The 20,176-nt window shown below is 54.1% G+C and overlaps 1 protein-coding gene across 10 annotated transcripts in view; it reads left to right on the plus strand.

The window, feature by feature from the left end:
* Positions 1-20,176, plus strand: part of CUX1 (cut like homeobox 1) — a 359,174-nt gene that overhangs the window by 323,147 nt on the left and 15,851 nt on the right. For 7 of the 10 annotated variants that reach the window (XM_045773833.2, XM_087867942.1, XM_045773831.2 and 4 more), the window contains 2 exons: positions 4,388-4,652; positions 9,106-18,703. The exons of the other annotated variants lie outside the window; for them this stretch is intronic. In XM_045773833.2, the coding sequence (XP_045629789.1) occupies positions 4,388-4,652; positions 9,106-9,799 (959 nt within the window). In that variant the 3' untranslated portion in view covers positions 9,800-18,703. Of the gene's footprint in view, positions 1-4,387; positions 4,653-9,105; positions 18,704-20,176 lie in introns of those variants that run through there. 10 annotated transcript variants of the gene reach the window in all.

A 20,176-nucleotide genomic window follows, 5' to 3' on the forward strand; every position in this document is an offset into this window, starting at 1 on the left:
GGCAGAAGTAGGGAGCAGGAGTCCAAAGTCACGGGCTGGCAGCCTCTGGAGCCGGGGCTCTCACATGCATCGCGCTCCCTTGTGCCCGGAGCCTGCCACCCTGGGACCAGTGGGCCCACGCAGCGGCCTTCCACCCCACGCAGGGCCCTCTGGGGGCCCCAGCCTGCCCTCCGGTGTGTAGACCAAGGCCCTGACACAGGCCACAGCCCTTTGGGGGCCAGAGACGCCTGGTGCCACATCACCCCCAAAAGTTTTTTAACCTTCTACCTTGGGAAATTTCAAACAAAGAAGTAGAATGGTGTCATGAACCTAATATGTCCATTACCAATTTTCAACAATTACCCGTGCCCACCCGAACAACGTTAGCAAAGTTAACGTTAACGCTTTCTGCACGCTGTCGCCTTGAGCTCGGTGCAGGGCTCCGAGCCCCCTCCTGTGGCCCGCCCTCCAAGGCCCCCCCTGAGCAGCCCCCCATGGCTGCAGGCCTCAGGAGGGGGACAGCCCTGGTTCTATCACCGCCTGGTATGTTTCTCCTCGTAGGCCACTAGAAAAGGACCCTTGCCCCCACAAGTAGATCTCTGGGGGCTTCCTAGGCCTCGGCTCCTTCAGCACGGGCTCTGGGCGCCATCTTGTGTTACGAAACAGTTACTGTTTCAGCCAGGCCCAGGCCCCTCCTCACGTCCCAGGGTCCCTAAAAGCAGCTGTGGGCCCACTATCTCCTCCCTCCCTCCAGCAGGGATGCTCACTGGAGGAGCCTTCCCCAGACACACCCGCGGGAGCCAGAGCATAGCACTTCCTGTGATTTCCCGCCCGAGGGGAGCAGCCGGCTGGACACACCAGGCTCGGTTCTCTCTGGCCACTGACTGTATCATATTCATTCTCTTTGGGGGAAGATCTGCCTTCTCAGCCGCGTTCCTAGGTATAATCCTAAAATGGCAACTTAGTTAAGTCACTCCCTGGTCTAAGGTTCTGCGTACAGAATGAGGCAGTTCATGTGAACTTCTCCAGGTTGTGAGCGAGCGTCACAAAGAACATGCCAGCACACATAACTGCTCAGTAGATAGTTTTTAAAAGAAGTTAGGTTCCTTTATGATAGATGAAAGGCCATCGTGCTCCCAGTCTAGACCGGATGAAAACCTCTGCACCGGGTGATCCCACGTGCTCTCTGCTTCCTTCTCTTCCCGAACGAAAGCTCTGCATGCTTCTCCCGTTAGCTCGAATGTTTTATTGCTCTCCTGCCTTCTTCCTTTCCTCTAAACATTTCGTCTCCACCCTGGTCTGCCTTCTGCTTTCTGTCCCTTTATGAGATGGCCCTTGAGTCATCCTGTTCACACAGCCCCCAGCCCCTGGACACACGCACGCACGCACGTACACACATACACACATACACACCACCTGGGCTAGCCGTGGGCTCCTCACCCCAGTGGCTACAGATGGACCCTGACCATCCATTTATTTGTGACCCGAATGTCAGTGCTGCTGAAGGTTGTGTCCCTGGTTTGTCATGGGGCTGGGGTGCTGGCCACCGTCAGACAGGACAGAGCAGGCAGCAACTGGCCCAGAGTGGACGTAGGTCAGCCCTCAGTTCTGTCCTGTACCAGCTGCGTGACCTGGGGCAGATCATCTCACTTCTGGGCTTCGGTTTCGTCATCTGTACACCGGGACCGTCGTGGTCCCCCTCCCGGGGCGTAACTGGGGGGATCACGCAACAGATGTTAGCTGCTGCTGCTACAGCCACTCCTCCCACCTGCTGCTTGAAGTAAATAACATTACGTCCCATCTTCCATCCGTTTTAAGAAGTTTTAAGGGATTTTCAGACCATATTCCAAGCTAACCCACTAGCAAGCTCACTATGGGAAGTCTGAATGGCTTTTAACTTGAAACGTAGTTGGGAACGGGCAATGCGTAAGGACGGAGGGGGCAGGTAAACCCCGACAGCGCGGAGAGAGCAGAGAACTTGAATCTGGAGGCGCGTCCCCTTTCCTTGGTGGCTGCCCGCTGCCCCCTCCAGTCCTTCTACAGTAAAAGGCCACATCAGGGGCACAAGGACTCTGCCCACCCCCAGCTGCTGGGCTGCTGGGCTGTCTCCTGCTGCCCCTTCCAGCCACCTCCCCTGCACTCCTGGGCGGGGCCTCCTAGCCTCCTGCTTTCTCTCAACTTTTCCTCAAGACCATGGCCCCCAGACTGCTGCCTTCCCCCATACCCAGGTCCTGCCTCATCCAGGGGGATCTTAAAACCCACCCAACCCCGTCCCGGGCCCCAAGTTCTTTGACCTCTTCAACCCTGGGCTTTTCTCCCCGAGTCTTGCCGTCACCCACAACTGCTCTACTTCTCAGAGACTACATTCAGGCACCCCACTCGCTGACCACGTCCTGCCATCCTTCCATGTTTCCCTGGCTTGTTCTGCCTCCAGGCCCCCGATCTCCCTTCCCACGCTTTGCCCCATTATTCTGCCATCTGGTCCCCTTACCTCCTCCGCCACCATCCCAGACTCCATGACCCAGCACTCCAAGATGCTCTGGCCATCGTCCGAGACGGACTCCTCTCTCCCCACCTTCCCATTCGCCGTCCGCCTCAGATTTGGGGCTGCAGCTTCAGCGGGGTCCCCTGCTCTACTCCCCACCCCTGGCCACCCCTGTCCTCCACCCCTGTCAAGATTCCTTCCCCATCACTTCGGGAAAACATGGGCCACCAGCTTTCCCACCTCAGTTGCTGTCAGCTTGTCTGTACCTCCAGCCCCCCTGCCCGTCCTGGCTCTCGCGGCACCTGCAGTGATCAGCTCTCTCACCTGTACCACCAGCTCTCTCCCCTCAGCTTTGGAAACACTGTCAGCTCGCTCTCATCGTTAAATCCGCCCTCAGCCCTGCATTTCCCTTCTAGAAGCCATCCTCTCTCTCGTTCTTTTACATCTGGGTGTCTTAAAACAGTAACTCGTGCTCACTGCCTTCACCTCCTCACCTTCCGTTCAGGACTCCACCCCCTGCCGCCTGGCTTCTGCTCCCACAGCGACCTGCACCTGTTCACCGCGGTCCCCAGCCCTGTCCTAACCGCTGAAGCCAGAGGGCCTCCTGGGTCCTCGTTAGACTCTCTGCAGCCCCGATGCTGTTGATCCTCTCTCCTCACTCATCCCTTCTCTCCCACCGTTGTCTCCTGGTTTTCCTCCCGTCTCTGGATCCCTCGTGGCTGCTTCTTCCTGGGGGGACCCTCTGCCCTTGGGTGTCCCACGGGGTTCCATTCTCAGCCCCTGGTCTTTCTCCTCGACGGCACAGATTGCAACCACAGTTTCTGTCCCAGTGGTCCAAAATTCTTCTCTCTAGCCCAGACGGTTCTGAGCTGCATACCTGCCTGTGCGCTGCCTACAGGACATGTCCATGTGTGCGACCCAGTGACCCCTCCAATTCCACTGTTTCAAGATGAATCACCGTCTTCTCCCTTCTCCCCTGGCACCCAACCCAGAGACACCAGCGCCCCCCCCCCATCTCCCAGCCTGACACCAGGGGGCTCCTCTGCTCTCCTCTCCTCAGTCCCTCAGGAGTCTGTCCCCCAGTCCTGTCAGCTCTGGCCCTTACCACCTCCATGCCCTCTACTCTTCTCCAATCCCTCCACCACCTCCCCCGTTCTGATCTTTACCATTCTTACCTCCTCACTGAGCCCCTTCCTGCCAGCCCTCCCATCCACTCTGGTGTCCAGACTGCAGCCAGAGCAGCCTTTCCAAGACGCGTATGGCTGTCATACCATTCCCCCAACTAAAATCTTTTCATTTCTTGTACTGCATTTAAGGTCAAGTCCAAACTTCCCAGACTACTCCTCCCCCCCTCCACACCTCATGTGCACACGCACGTGTGCGCACACACACACACACACACACACACACTCTGGAATTGTGCCGTCTTGTGCCCCTGGGTCTCTGCACGTGGTCATCCCACTTTTTTTAACAGCCTCATACCATCTTCTACCTCTCACCTATCTTTTCTGGTGAATCACTCCGTGGCCTTCAAGATTCTCCTGGGAGGCCCCCCCTTGACCCCTCCCCAGGCACTCCCTCAGTGCCTGCCTCCGTGGTCCCCTGTGCCTCCTCCCTCAGTGCACTCTGCAGGAGTCACGTGTACCCTTCTCTGTGTCCCCCCCCCAAGCCATTAGGCAGGGACAGCCAGCGACCTCACAGTACAGTGGAGCAGGTCCTCGATGAGTGTGTTGGGTTTCCGAACGGTTCTGGTCCAAGTGTTTTGAGACGCTCTCTGGAAGAGCAGGGCAGAACAGCCAGCCGCCACAGTCTGCACGAAAGTCACCATGAGCCGATGGGCTCCGCGGCGCTCTGGGGGTCGGGGGGCTTGGCGGGTCTCCCAGCGGGACGCGTAGCTCAGTCCGGTTTCTCTCCGTCCCTCAGCATACATGAAGCGGCGGCACAGCTCGGTCAGCGACAGCCAGCCCTGCGAGCCCCCCTCCGTGGGCGTTGACTACAGCCAGGGCGCCAGCCCGCAGCCCCAGCACCAGCTGAAGAAACCCCGAGTGGTGCTGGCTCCTGAAGAGAAGGAAGCTCTGAAACGAGCTTATCAGCAAAAGCCATACCCGTCACCCAAAACCATCGAAGAGCTCGCCACCCAGCTCAACTTGAAGACCAGCACCGTCATCAACTGGTTCCACAATTACAGGTACGGCCCGGCCTGGTCGCTGTCTTGGTGGAGACCCGAGGGGTCTCGCACAGCGTTAGCTTCCAAATGATTGAGGAGTTCTGTAGTTACGTAAGTCGAGTTCCCAAGTTCGTGACGATCTACGGACAAACACCGAGCCGAGTGTTTTCACCAGTACTGTCCCACTTGGTCTTCACAGTCGTGTAAGGGACATAGTTCTACCTGCATTTTCCAGGTGGAAACCGAAAACTCCGAGGCGGAAGGGCCTAGTGCTCTCCCATAGAACGAAGCAGACTGGGGTAAAAGGTTTGGATGGGCTCGTGAAAATCCACTGACACATAACGGATTGTTGACCATAGCTGTAATCCAGACGTCCTTGGCTAGAAACCAGGACTCCCCAGTGGCCTGATGGGAATGCCTGCTGCTTCAGTGCCCCGGAAGTGACCGTCAGTTGCTCATTCTCATCAGAACATCCTTTTCTCTAAGGCTGAGCAACACTGGGGCCGATGCTCCTGGTTCTACCCAGGTGACAAGTACCCATGCGTGGCCAGTGCGGGTGGAGCGCTCCTGGTTACTTACCTCACACAAGTGGCGGGCGACAGAATATCTTAGACAGCCAGGGGCCGTGGGGAGGAGTTGTGTCTCAGACCAGACCCTGCCTTATCTGTTAGGCTCTCCTGCAGTTTCCCAGGTGGCCCGGTAACCCCACCCCCACCCCCAAGTGCTGAGCAAAGTGGGAGGTTTTAAAATATTAGATAGGAGCCAAAATAATACCTTGACTGCTGATGAAAGCTAAGTTAGCATTGGTAGCTTAGTGTGAGAGCCAAACAGCCCTGCTGCCTGACCCCCTGGAACCAGGCCAGTTTATCCATCATGGCAGCACTTGTGGCCCCCACCACCACCACCACAGTCCTCCCCATGTGCGGGCTGGCTCCCGTGAGGACAAAGAAAGTTCACGAGCTGAGCACGACCAGCTCATTCATCCTAAATTTACAGACGAGCTAAAACCAGAAGCAGAGCAAGGCTCACAGGTGTGATAATGGAGCTCTCTCTACAAGGAAGGAAACTTCAAGAACAGTAGACAAGGGAAATGAAGGACAATGAGTAGGAACCTAAGCAGAAGTTCCCCAGAGCCCCCCCTTGCCAGGTGTTGTGCAATCCCATTTCCACTTTCTCGGCACAGAGGTGCGTTTGAATATGGACTTCCAAGTCCTCTGCAAGCTGTGTCCATTTTAGTGCAAGTGTGGTAACTGGAGAGGACTATCTGAGTAAAGGTGCTACCAGTTACACAAAGCATCTCGAGAAACCATTTCCCCTGGCCCCGCTGGGGTCACCTTTTTCCCCAGATCTCACAGGCCTCAGCTGAATGGCGGCCACCAGCTCCTGGCCGGGGCATGCGCTCTCCAGGTTTCTCAGCTTCTGTCACTCATCTTGCTGACAACCATGGGAGTGCCCATCCCGTCACAGGGGTCAGCTGCTCACTGGAAGGGCCCCTGTGTGCATTTAGCATGAGCAAATTCAACCATATGCAACCAAAGTAAAGAGAGAAGGGGGAGAGAGAAGGAGGAGCAAGAGAACCTCAGAACTTAGCACAGGAGCTCAGATCCAGATCTCGAGTAGATGCTCCGTCAATGTTTTCTTTCAGAAATAATCAGAACAAAGCAGGCTGGGCTAAGACAGATGGAAGAACCAAGGGCAGAGATTTGTTTCGGCTGCAGAGATCTGGAAAAATATCCCAGAGGAGGTCTGAGATATGCAGGGTCTTGAAAAAGGAACTGAAAAGAATTTTTTTTTTAAAGATTTTATTTATTTGAGAGCACCAGCAGGGAAGGGGGAGAAGCAGGCTCCCCTGCTCCTGTGATGCGGGGCTCGATCCCAAGACCCCGGGATCATGACCTGAGCCAAAGGCAGACGTTTAACCGACTAAGCCTCCCACGCGCCCCTGAAACGAATTTTGTAAGGCACAAAATAGGTCAGATGAGAAGTGAGCTCTAGGTCATTTAGAACTGGCATAAAGCCCAAAGAACTGAAGTCACTTGGCCACGCAGGAGGCAAGGTGCAGAGCAGAGAGTGCGTGCTCCATCCATGGCTTTAGCTTTTCAACCTAATGCTTCGAACAGAGACCAGCTTAGCCTGGTCGACCCCCCAGAGCTTCATATTAGGACTGGCACACGTGCACTGAATTCCTCAGGGAGGAGATCATTTCTTACATTCTGTGGGAGTTAAACAGGAGAGGTTGATTTTTTTTTTTTTTCTCCTGCCCCACCAGAACCCACAGGAAATAATGGGGAAGGGGGGATCAATTTTTAGCCCCATCAAAAAAATACAATTTTACTTCCTCTTATCCTTTCACCCTCAGGGAAGTAGAAATATCTTAGGAGTGGCCATTTACCCAGGAACAGGGCCTGGAATGCCAGAACAGAGCACCTGCCACAGGACACCTGGTCTCCTAGAAGAATAGGTCCACCCAGTAGCAACTCGAATTTCAAGCCCTAAATACCATGGCGTCCTACAGACCTTGTGTGACTTGTTTGAAAACCAGATCTGTTCCTGGAACCTGGTCTTTCTAGATCAGAAGATAGTAATTTTCATGGACATTGAGACAAATCTAGACTAAGAAGGATGTTGTCTGCTGTTGGTTGAGCATGTAGCATGTGCCAGACACTGAGCCGGGAACATTCCAGATGTGTCATCTCATCAGCTGCGAGGGTGACCTGCGAGGGGGGCAGCCAGGATGCCAGGCCCCAGGCATGAAGTTGTGCCTTCCCTCCCCCCAGCTCTTTTCCCTCAGCCTTAGCAACTAACAACAAGGATTCTGTCATTCAAAAGGCAGGTGGAGGGTCTGAATAGTCCCTTTTCCTGCACCTACTTTGTGTCCTATATGATACATTAATACTTTATTCTTAGCATCTCTGCAAGGGAGATGCTATTCTCCACATTTTTCAGATGAGAAATCTGAAGCTCAGAATGGTTCAGGACCTTTTTTCCAAGCTGTATAAGTAGTAAGTTTACAAAACCAGATTTCAAGCCCAGGTTGGCCTGGTTCCATAAAGCCTGTGCTCTGCTCTGGGCCAGTCTGCCCCTGGGACTCAGAGTTCGTACCTGGTAGACCTGTGGCCGCCCGTCTAGCCTCCCACCTCCCCAGCCAGGGTGGGATGGGATTAGGTGTCGGCCCCAACTGGCATTCTTGGCTGCCAAGGGGCTTGAAAGGCAGCAGAGCAGGCTTGCCCTCACAGCACAGTGTCCAGGAGCCTCTTGACAAGGGCTTGCATTTCATAGGCCCCCATGGTAGCCCCAAAAGAAGGAGGAGAGTCTTCTGTTACCCTGGGGAACTTCGGGGGTGGGAGGGGCTTTAGGACCTCACCCTGCAGCTCTCGCTCAGAAGCCATCCTCAGGACAAGGGTCAGGGCTCTCAGGCTGTGCAGGGAGCAAATAACGATGTGAACAGATCACCCCCACCAAGGGTTCTGACACACCGGCCTGAAAACTTTCTCCACGTCCCCACGTCCAACACAAGGCCTGCCATATAGGGAGCTCTCAAAACATGTTTCCTCTATTGGGGTCTGTGTACTGCAGAAAATGTTTTTATTGCATGCCTAACCCAAGGGCTTTCGGCAGGCCCAGTTGCTGCAAGACGGTGGGCTTCATGCCAGTTTACCTGAGGATGCTTTTCCACTACCCGTTGGCACATTGATCAGAGGCTTTTCAGCTCTTTGGAATAATGATCTAGAGAGACTTCTGATTGAGCCCAGTACCGTGAGCAGATGGAAGGAGAAACTCTGGCACAAAAACAGACTTAACAAGAGCCCTTTCTTGATGTCACCGAGGGCCCCAAAACAGGGAAGGCCAGGGTCCATCTGTAGCTGTTTCCTTCAGACGCCACAAAGTAAGGGAGCACACGTTCCCCAGTAGGGGGACTCCGCTTGATTACAACATGCTTCATGTGCGGGAGCGCGTATTTGGTCTCCTTGCTGCTTGATCAAAAATGACCCTTCCCGGGTGGTCTCCTCTTAGAGGAGGGAGTTAGTTGAAACATAATTTCGTGGAACCCTGCCCGGGCCCTGACCCCTGACCTGTGGCTCAGAGCCCGACGCTGAAGTTTCTCTCTTCGAAGTCCTGATGAGGAAGCAGTGGTTATCATCCATGCCGCTCTTCCATCTGTTAGTTCAGTCAGCGTTTATGACCGTGTAGCAAGCACCATGCCGGCCCCAGGTGTCGCCGTCCACCACCTGCTGGGAGGTGGGGCGGGACGGGGATGGAGGGAAGGTGCCATTAAACAGGTCGCAGTGGCGTGCCGTCCTCGTGGGGAGGAGAGGGCCGGCTCCCTCCCAAGGGACGACTCTGGCAAGGGCACAGAGTCTGGGAACCAGGGGAATGAGGCCGGGGACCGGGGTGGCGGCGGGGTGACACGGGACGGGGCCTGTGCCCCCCGCAGCGGCCCCGCTCACGGCGCCCTCCCGCTTGTGTCTCGCAGGTCTCGGATCCGCAGAGAACTGTTCATTGAGGAGATTCAGGCCGGGAGCCAGGGCCAGGCCGGGGCCAGCGACTCCCCGTCGGCCCGAAGCAGCCGGGCGGCGCCCAGCTCGGAGGGCGACAGCTGCGACGGCGTGGAGGCCGCCGAGGGCCCGGGCGCCGCGGACGCCGAGGAGTCGGGCGGCCCCGCGGCCGCCGCCAAGTCTCAGGGAGGGCCGGCCGAGGCGGCCGCGGCCCCGGAGGAGCGGGAGGAGGCGCCGAGGCCGGCGGAGAAGGCGCAGCCGCCGCCCTCGGGGGCCCCGGCCCCGGACGACGCCGACGACGAGGGCCGGCCCCGGGCGCCCCCGCCGCCGCCGCCCGAGGGCCCCGCCGATGGCCCGGGGCCCGTGCCAAACCCCGCCGCCGCGCCCGCGGCCGGGGAGGACGCCGCTACCTCAGCCGCCCCGCCGGCGGAGGGCCCCTGCCGGGCCCGGGACGGCGCCGACAGGAGTTCCGCTTTGCCAAGCACCAGCGCGCCGGCGGCCGCCCGCAGGGCCAGCTCGCTGCAGAGCCTCTTCGGCCTCCCGGAGGCGGCGGGCGCCAGGGACTCTCGAGACAACCCCTTGAGGAAGAAGAAGGCCGCGAACTTGAACAGCATAATCCACCGCCTGGAGAAGGCCGCCAGCCGGGAGGAGCCCATCGAATGGGAGTTCTGAGAGGGCGCCGCCCGCCCGTCCCGCCGAGCCGAGCCGGGCCGAGCCGAGCCGGGCCGAGCTGGGCCGGGCCGGGCCGAATCTGGCCGGACCTAGCCGAGCCGAGCCGAGTCTGGCTGAGCCGAGCTGGGCCGAGTCTGGGCCGAGCCTGGCCGAACCGAGTCGAGCCGAGTCTGGCCGAGCTGGGCTGAGCGGAGCCGAGCCGAGCCAGGCCGAGCCAAGCCGGGCCGGGCCGGGCTACACTGGGCTGGGCTGGGCTGGGCCGGGCAGAGGGGCGGGCGCCGACTCCGCGGCCTGGACCGTGTTGCGCACTTACCGCCCTGCGGGCCACAGGGCAAAATCGCCATAGGCCAAGGTGCATATAGAAAACAAAGGAGCATTAAGCCCAATCTATGTCGTGTTTTCAAGGAAGAAAACGGAAATGTGTAGTCGAGCTTTTTTGTACCCTGAAGTGTTTTTTTTATTGCCCTAAGTGATTTCCACAGGTTCTGGAATAACTCTTACAGCTTTGCCTTGCGCCCTCCTCTTTCGTGTGGGCTTTAAAAAAAAAAAAAAATCAAACCCACATATTAAAAGGGGGCTTTTTATCTGCCATCTAATGGCTTCAGAGCGATAATACACTATTATCTTCTTAAACCAGGAAAAAAAGGGGGGAGGGGGGATTTTTCAGAAAAATTAAAAAAGAAAGTTTTTGTAGCTGTTCAGTTGCCACTAAGAGATTGCACAGTCAAACCGACTCTAAACACACTAGTTTGGATTCCTAAATATTTTCAAGTAAAGAATCTTCTCGTTTGAAACTTTGAATTAAAATAAAACACATTTACTCCACATATTTTTTAACAAAAAGAAAAGTCACATCAGGAAACTCTCTGATTTTGTGGTAGCTGACGTAGTGTTTTCTTGTACGTGACAGAATCCTGACATGTAGTGCACATTGATCCATAGCTTTAACTGACTCTGGGCTTTTGCTGGCCAGGGTCTGTTTAATACACTCCATTCTAGGCCAAATCAGGACAAAAAGAAAAGATCCGAATCTAGGTATTTTATAATCTGCTTTTTAACCTCTAACCGCAGAGCACGCTGATCAGACCTCATATCTCGGAGGTTTAGGAGACAAGTTAGAACTGTAGCATGTCCCCGTTCATTCTGTTTAATTTATGGTGTCTACGTCTGTGTTAGTGCGTCTGCACACGTGCGAGCATGTAAAGCAAGGAGGAAAGAGTGGGCCGCCGAGGTGGCAGCAGGCAGGCGGGAGGGCCGCAGGGGCCCGCCCCGCGTGGGCAGCAGGCTTTCCTTGGCACAGAAGGCGGCACACCGCACAGCACTCTCCCGGGCGCCTGATGGACTGAGCCCCACCAGGGGCCGCCGCTCCCCGGGCCTGGGCAGGGCTCTCGCGCACGCGCACTCTCTCTCTCCCGCTCTTCCCACCACAAGCACTGAGGACTGTTGACGTCGTGGGAAGCTTCCTTCCCTGCAGAAGAGAGAACGTGGCAGTCTGGGCTCTGCTCCCACCCCTGTAGAGATGGCCCACACTCACACCAAAACGTTGTTGCTCTTCACTTCCAGACCAGACCATTCATTGGCCCTTCATTCATTCTGCCTCTTGGAACAGTTCTTTTATGCACAGTCTAGGGCAGTCTAAGTACAAATCAGAAGTCTAACTTGTCTCTGATTCCTCCTGTTGTCTATGTGGATATGCGTGAGAATAGAGGTGGGTGAGAGTGTGCGTGTGTGCGTGTGTGCAATTTTATACGTCTGTGTATTTTCTTAAGTACCTGTGCACACATAGAGTGCATTACTGCCACCTTTTTTCAATAAGCTGTTTTATCAGTTATGGCTTCTACAAGTTTGCTAATTTAGACTCCTTTATTGCCATATCTTTAAACTAACAATAGATGATTTCGGTATATATATATATATTTTTTTTTTGCTTATTTATAGGTGCTGTATTTTATTATCTGATTGTTAGGAAGGGATGAAAGGGGCAAATATTCTTTAGAGGGATAGACTGCCGGCAGTATTGGGTATAATTTACAAGATGTAGTTGTCATACTGTATATTACTGATTGAAAACTTTTTGACCGTATTGCGTATCATTGAAACCTTTGTCTTAGGTCAACATCTTTGGATGGCATTTTAATGGTGCATTCATTATTTCTTAAGTTTAATTAATATTACCTTTTTTGATTTGGGGGGGTGGGAGGGAGTTATAATTTTCAAGGTATGCTCCCGCTATTACACCTCAGTGTGCTTGTATTAATTAACTTGTAGGACTTTGACTGTAAGATGTGAAACCACATTTCTTGCATGATGTTTTAGGAATTATGTAGTTCATTTACAGTCTTTTAACCTGCAACCGCAGCACTTAGTTCAAGTTTTCACAAATTTAAGAGTCACTACACTAAAGACAATGCCTTTTCATGAATAAGAAGTTTTCAGAAGGCTCTAGGAGGCTGGGAGGCAGGCTGTTTGTCTTTTGATGGTCGGATCATCTCTGAACTTGATACCTGGTTCAGTGAGAAGAGAATTCAAAATGGAGGAGCTTAAGGGGAAGCAGATTACCATCTGGCTCGATGCAGGTGCATTCAGAAGAGCGAGTCTGCATTAGTGACCCCCTAGGACAGTGAGTAGCAGAGCCCCTGACAGTACTGTGGTGTCCTCTCCACGAAAACCTCGAGGGAATTTTGGCATCGTGTGTGATGAATCTCTGAATATCTGATTTTGATGAGAATGAAACGCAGGGAGTTAACCAGAAATATTAGGGTAGTGTTTTAGTTTTAAAGGCATGACTGTTATTTACAAAGGTGTTCAATCCGAGGCAGTTGAGAGAGTATAGGTTTGTCCATCCTAGTGGCCAGATAGTAACAGTCTAAAACAGCCACTTTGGCTCTTCCAAGCGATTTAGTCCCTTTTGTTGGGTTTTGTTGGTTTGTTTGTGTTTTGTTTTGTTGACTAGGTTTTTGTTGATTTCCACTCTACCTTTTTTGCCAGACTTACATCTGGGTGCTCGATACAATCAGTTGGTTAAGGTTCGCTTGCGGTTCTGTGTTTGTATTTTTTCTCTATTTATTTTTTTTTTAATTGTGATCCCAACCCTGTGATCGTTTCTGTTAAGCTTTCGCTGTCTGTAATACTTCTAAGAGCTGCCACTAAATAACAGAAACCTTTCAGGGGGTCGGGGGAGCATCCCCCCTCCTCGTCGCACCCCTCAGTTTGAGTCTAAGGGTTGATCTTTCATCTTGATAAGCAATATTCAAGTGCCTTGAACAGCATCCTCTCGGGGGGCTTACCTTCAGCTGGCTGGCATTCCAAGCAGCAGCTCCCACAGGCAGCCGACCTCCTCCTCTTTATGCTCCATCAGTTTAAAAAGCTGATTTGTACCTCTCCCCTGGGGAAAACGGTTCCGTAGAAAACACTAACGCTTAATTACAAGCTCCATTATACCATTTTAAATGGCTTCTTTTTGTTAATTGGAGGCAGCGTTCATAACTGAAGGTTTCTGCCATAACTTAGCTGGCTAAGTGGAGGCTCGGTATAAAAGCAGTGTTCGTGTTCAGCCTCTTGACCCTTGGCTCCCACCCACCCTCCCTCGTGGGGTGTCCGAGGTAGCGGGTGTACGGTTCTGTCCTAGACCTGGGCCCGCTCGCTTCCACCGCCTGGCTCCCAGGTGACCGCCCACCTTGAACTTCGGGATCAGTCGGGATTTCTGGGATTTCTGTCGGCCAGACCGCCCTTCTTTAGAGAGGATGACCGCAGCCAACTAGCTCAGCTCGATCGTTCTCAGAGCCAGGCTGCCTGAAGAGCGTTACGACCCAGGTGGCTCGTGGGCAGCAGACTGTCCTGGGGATGCAGGCTTGCAGAAGTCTCCGGGAAATGCCAGGATCTTGACTCGTATGACTACTATCGAACCACGGCCACTATGTCTGTGAGAGTGACTGAGGCAAAAAGATGACAGTTGTGGCCTCCCTCCCTGCCCAGTGTCCTTTTTCGGCATCTTTGTTTTCTCCCCATTTAAGAACCGGCCTGTCCGATGCGGACGTTCAGGTCCGCTGGCTGGTGGTCCGGACCCAGACTGCGACAGTGTTTCTCTGTGCTCTCTGTGGCCGTGAGAGACCCTGCCCATGTACCCGCACTACCACCCCCCCCTCGGGCCCAGCCGGACGGCTCTAGGAGGAAGGAAACCCCTCGTCTGCCTCCCTGGCCCAAGACATATCAGTCGTGCAGCTGGTGAGCAAAGCAAGCAGAAGGCAGGCTGTGCTCTAATCCAAGGGAAAACTCTGGCGTCAGCTCGTTGCCCCAAGATCGTGTCCCAGTCACGCCCTAAGAGGCTGGGACAAGAGTCACCACCACCACCACCACCCACCCCACCCCTCCCCCGCCCAGCTCAGTCCACAGGCAGGTGGACTAAGGGTTTCTTTGTTCCTCTTGAACTGCCCTCTCTCGCAGAGGTGATCAATGAACTCTATTGACATTCTATGCAATGTTTCTCCTCCCTCTCGTTTTAGAAAAACAAACCTCACCGAAGACTGCAGAGGAGCCAGGGGGAGTAGATGCGCGCCCTTCTGGGATGCGCGCCGAGTGGAACGGTGGTAGTGACTTCACTCCATCTTGAGCTGGGGGACAACAGCCATTGACTTAAATGCACTATGACAGGTGCCTCTCGACAGGCCTGTAAAAACCAGAGTCTACCCTTAGCCATCGCAAGCCCCCGCTTTGGGAGGCCAGCAAGCCAGCCATGCGGGGGAGACGTAGCAAGGCAAGGTTCGGGCCTGTGTGGCCAGCGTGGTGGCTGTTTGCCACGTCCCTTCAGGCAAGAGGTCTGCTTCCCTCCCTGGATGTCCTCCCTGTCGGCACACTCCTCATTTGTCCCCTTCTACCTCACTAACCTGTGCTCCCACGGGACGTGACTCCTCACTCCCCTCCCCTCAGAAGCGCGAGGCACAAGTGGGCTCTCGGGGGTGGGGGGAGTGGAGAGCGCTAGAAGCGTGGTGTTCATGAGTGTATCCAGGCCTGGTGGGCAGGCTGCTTTCCCTCTTCTCTTTTGTGAGCACAACCTGGACAGACAGCTGTGCTCCGCGAGGCACATGGATTTTTCTCTTGACTTCCACCTGTTCCTGACGCTCTGACAGCTGTTTCCTTTGCAGGCAGGGGCGGTCTCGGGCCTCAGAGGGCCTTGCTCTGGCCTGCCTTTGCTTTCTGCCCATTCCTGCTCAGCTGTTAAGATCTGTCAGAGCCATTTCCCTTGCCCTGGGCTGCCCCTAACTGGCCACGTGAGGACACTTCCCTAGGATTTCTGTCTGGTGTTGGGGAACGCGGTCTTTATTTGTCTCTGGCACAGGGAGGCTATGATTTCAGCTCCACTGTGAGACCTCCTTTGGAAGCATCTCGAAGACGGGAGAGGAAATGGCATTCTCCCGTCTGCAAACCCAGTCGTCAATCACACGACTCTTGCCGAAAGAATATGCCAGTTTCTACGCAGTGCAGAAAACAAACCCAGCTCCCAGAGCTGCTGGTTAGACGTGGGTCCATCCTCTTTGGTGGCCAGTGTTCTCCTGGTGGAAAAGAATTGGAAGTGAGAGACTGACGAGTTGTGCTGTCATCGGGCGCTTGGGCATTTGTCAGGAAAAGCCCGCAGCGGGAATTCCCCCCCAGTGCTTTTGTGGTTTCGTGATGGCCTTGGTGGCAACGGGGGAGCCTTGGTGGCCCCCAAGGCGGAGCTCCCACCCCAAGTGGCAAGATGGTGGCCTGGGCCTCCAGTGTGACAGAGTACCGGAGTTTCCTGCGTTTCCCTGCGTACTGAACGTCGGTCAGGCCGGCACGCTTGCTGAGAGGAGGGTCGTTTGGCAACAGTATATCCATTCCCACCAGTTTCTGCCTTTTTGTAGACGAAAACTGCCAGGAAACAAGTTCCCGAGGAAAGTTCCGGAAAGATCCAGCCTGTGAACCCTTAGAGATGTGCTGAAAGCAGAGGCCCAAACCCTCGGAGTGAATCAGGAAGGCAGAGGAGGGGCGTGGAGGGCAGTAAGCCGGGCAGGAAATGAGCCCCGCCCGAGTCCCCTGCCTGTCCTCACCAGGGAAGGAGGAAATGCAGCTTCCCAGCCTCTCCCACTTGCGGGACCTGCCAGCACCTGCCCAGGCCTTGCTGCCGTCCTTCCTCCACCTCCCCTCCAAAGAGCCTGTGACCACGGTGTCCGTGGTTATCTCCATTCTAATTTTTGCATGAAGTGACATTTAGCTTTAACAAGACATTTCCAAAGCGCCTAGTCTCCTCCGGAATGCTAACTTTAAAAGTTGGGCGTTGTAGGCGAAGATTCCTAAAAAAGGCTAGCGAGAGAAAGGCATTAGGCTATGCAGAAATGTGCACTTCCCCAACCCCCTGTTATTAACCTTTGAAGATAACTTTTGAGTTGCTTTCCATGGGTCCTTATAGTTTCTCCAGTAATGTTACGTATAGTCTGTGTTACTGTCATTTCTGTAGTGTTTAGGCTTTAATTTCTACCACAAAATATTGCTATATGCTATGTATCAAGCTTTCTGTGATCAGAAAGGAAAGGTGCCTTATATCCCAATGTCACGGCTACATCCCTATGGAAAATACTCAAGCACAGTGTGTACGGAAGCGTTGGGGCTTCCGTTGGTGAAACCAGACACCGTTCAGCAAGATGCATTGAAAAAGTGGCACGGGGCTGCTTTTGTTTGAAAGTTCCTCTCCTTTTTCATTTTTTCCATCTTTTTCTTTGCTTTCTTTGCTTTTTTTTTTTTTTTTTTTTTTGGTAGTTCGCTTTAAACGAAAAGCACTTAAGTAGATGACTGTGTAAAAAGCTCTGTGCAATAGAAATCATTTTTCTTCGTTTTTAAGAGAGAACGTATTGCACACCAAATGAACTCAAAGTAAGCTTTAGACCAGGACGATTCAGGTTGTGGGTGAGTATGTTCACTGTAGTTCCGTTTCTTCATGAACCGAAGGGAAAACAGGCCTCCCCAGCCCCCCTCCCCCCCTTGCTCAGCCTGCCTCTCGCTGACCACTGACCACCGAGCTAGGTGCGCAGGGCCCGCAGGCCCCGGGCGGGAAGCGCTGGCTGGGTGGCAGGGGGGGTGGGGGGGTGGGGGGGGTGGCGACTCAGCAGCTAAGAACCCTCCCGAGCGTGAGACCACAGCCATCCCTTCCAGCACTTAACCTTTTCTTGTGGAGTTGGAGTGACTGCTACTGACCTGCCAGTGTGCGTGAGGATAATTATAAAAGGATGTTTCCTTGAGAAGAAGAAAAAAAAAAATTTATTTCTATCCTCTTCTATTTATTGTGAGGTTAATCATTTAAGTTCTTATCGGGAGTGTATTGTTGTTTTGTGTTGTTGTTGCTATAAATGCCTTTTGCTGTCGCTCCGGTGGTTACTGTCTTCTGCCTCCTGCCCTCTCCCCTCCCACCCACCCCCCCCCGAAAAGAACCGAAGGGTCTGGGATTTGACTGGGGGGCAGAGGGGGCTTCTCCAGCAGAATCAGACCTCTGTCTCCAGAGTAGCCGCTCAGAAACTGGTGGTCTCCACATGTCTAACCTTTTCAATGAGAGAGTTGAAGAACACTCGTGTGAGGAGTTGCAGAGACTTAGAAAAGCAAAGTTCAGTTCCCCAAAGCCTCCTAGAGCCTCTGGTAAGCCTTCTGGGTTCATGAAGTCTCAGCGAGCCCTGGTCAGAGCGGGCGCGGCGGCCTGGTCGAGACCACGGCTTCCGAGGGAGAAGAGTGGTTTCCTGCAAGGCTCGCGTGGGTTGCTCTGTTTTGTTGGCTTTTCTTGTCGTTCTTGTTGGTTGTTCCCCTTGCCTACAAAGTTGGGTCAAAACCATCTTGCGAAGCAACAAGTGTTTCCGAGTCCGGCTGTGGCTTGAGGACCCTCGGCAGGGAGGTCGTGGGGGAGCCCCTCTCCCCCTTGATGTGGTGAAGTGTGGAGGGGGAACACGTTGCTTGCGAATCAGGTGTGAAGGTGAGGTGGGGCTGGCTTCCCGGGCCGAGGAGGAGGGGGCTCCCCTGCAGGCCGAGGCCACACAGCCGTCCCCCTCGGCCGCTCCCAGAGGGCCCCCCAAACCCCCGCCTCACTTTCCATGCCATGACTTCTTCCTTTCTCTGAAATCGTTGGGGGGTCCCGATCTCGTTCTCATCTCTTTGAAAGCAAGCCCTCCGATGAAATCACCACCCCTATCTCTCCTCCCGCCCCACCAAAGGGTTTTCATTTCTCTCGAATTAGTCTATGCATTTCTCTCTCTTGAGCCGTTTTCTGCCTCTTTCCTTGAGAAAACGGGCATCTCCTGTCCCACCGAGACCCCTCGGAAAATGCTGTGCATTTTGGAGACGTGAGGATTCATGCAAAAATTCTGACAGCATTTGAGAATGATTCGTCGGAAAATAGAAGTGGGGGGAAAAAAAAAAAGGAAAGGTGGGTTTCCCCGCGTCCCTTTCCGCTGAGTGAGACCTAGCTCTTTGCAACGTGCAATAACTACTTGCCATGAGAGCGGGTAGCGCCACGCTCCTGTCCAGACTACTAACAGCACAAGACAAGCTCGCTCGCAGAGTGGCGGACTTCTTCCGGAATACCTTCCATAAGCTCAGCTCCCCCCCCCAGTGTATCGTGGTGTCTTTACATTTTAGCAGTATTTTATATTTTCTGTAACGCACTAAGTCTTAGATGTTTTTAGAGCTCGTTTGTTAATACAATCACAGACTTTTTTTTTTAAATCCTCACAGAGACCCAATTGACCAAAAACAAAAACAAAAAAAAAAAAAAGACAAAAAAAAAAACCAACAACAACAACAAAAAAAAGGCGTCATTTTTGTACAAATAGCTTCGAGAAGCCTCTGTTGTGTTGCTGTGGCCCATCTCCGGTAACATTTTTTTTTTTTTTTTTTGCTATTTGTTTTCGACATTAAGAGTCAAAAGTTGATCCAGCTGGCGTGGGGGTGGGGGAGGCACCCGTCGGCCCCTGGCGTTGTCCCTTCTGTCCTTGGTTAGCCATACGATGTTTGTTCTCAGCACTGTACAACGGTCCCTATATGATATGGAGAAGCAATATCACTGTATGAAACTCACACCATGTATTATTATTATTCACTAGCACCCTAGGTGTGATAATTGAAGTAAATATCTTTTATACAAACACAAGAACGCGTGGGTTGTTTTTATTTAAAGTGCCCCGGCCTGAAGAGAAGCAGCAAACACTCTCATTCTGGGTCCAAAGGGCACCTCAAGAGTTGCCGTGCCCGAGGTAGCCATCCCTCCGCCGGTGCTTGTGGTCACGTGGGGCCGCCGGGCAGGTGGCCGCAGAGGCCTGGCGTGGGGTCGGATGCGTGGGGGTCTGGGCAGGCCCTCCACCGCGTCTCCAGCCGGGCCTGCGTCCCTGCTTGCTGTCGTGGGCCTTCCTGTCTGGGTAGCCTTGAAATGCTGACCCTCCTGGCGTCCACCTCCTTGTCTGTGAAATGAGGACACCATCGCTTGTCGCTCAGGCTCGCGAGGACCGGGAATGGTGGCCGACGGCGCCGGGCCAGGCTGTTGGTGGCAGCCCAGTTGAGTGGGGCTCGGGTGCCCGGGGGCCGCGGCCAGGTACCCCTGCAGGGCAGCCCGCACCCAGCCAGTGGCCTGGCCAAACCTGCTGTGTGTGTGTGTGTGTGTGTGTGTGTGTGTGTGTGTGTGTGTGTTGGCGGCCGTGGTGGGGGGAGGGGAGCGTCTCTCACTTTGTCCCTGAATCCTGATGTCAAAGACAAGCCCCCTGGGGTACCCGGTAACCGGAGCAAGTGAGTGGAAGGAGGAAACGGTGTCTGTGGGTTTCTGGAATGTTCGGGCTCCCGAGAAGGGGTCTCCAGCCGGCGCGCGGGGCTGGAGGCAAGACAGCTCTGTAGAGTTGGCTGCTAGGTGGCCCATGTGCTCGTGACTGAAGCGGTTTCTCATCTTGAGATCTAGAAGGTTGGGAAAGACTCGCCATCCTCGCCGATGTGTGACAGGGCGGGGGGGTTGGTTTGTCGTGCAGTAATTTGTAGGTTTCAGAATGCGACGCTCCCACATGTGGTACAGAAGCATGAGCCCTCCTCCCTCCCGTGGGAGAAGCCCCCGCGAGCACAGGACAGTCTCCCGCCAGCGCCAGGCGCTCCCGGCAGCCCTGAGTCTCATCGGGTCGCTCGGACCTGAGCGTGGCCAGAGCTGTCCCCCAATGTCTGCCCCAACAGATGGGAGAAATTAGGATAAAACCAGCAGAGCTCTGTTCTGAGTCTGACTCCGCTAACATTCTGCTGCTTTTCCAATGGCTGGTTTGGGTATGCCCCCCTCTTTAAAGATCTGGTAACTAAATTAAAATATAAAATGTAAAAAAATAAAGAACACTTGGCACAAAGCCTTTTAAC

The sequence above is a fragment of the Ursus americanus genome, chromosome 2, assembly GCF_024610735.1.
Source record: "Ursus americanus isolate L20-20 chromosome 2, mUrsAme1.1.p, whole genome shotgun sequence".
NCBI lineage: Eukaryota > Metazoa > Chordata > Mammalia > Carnivora > Ursidae > Ursus > Ursus americanus.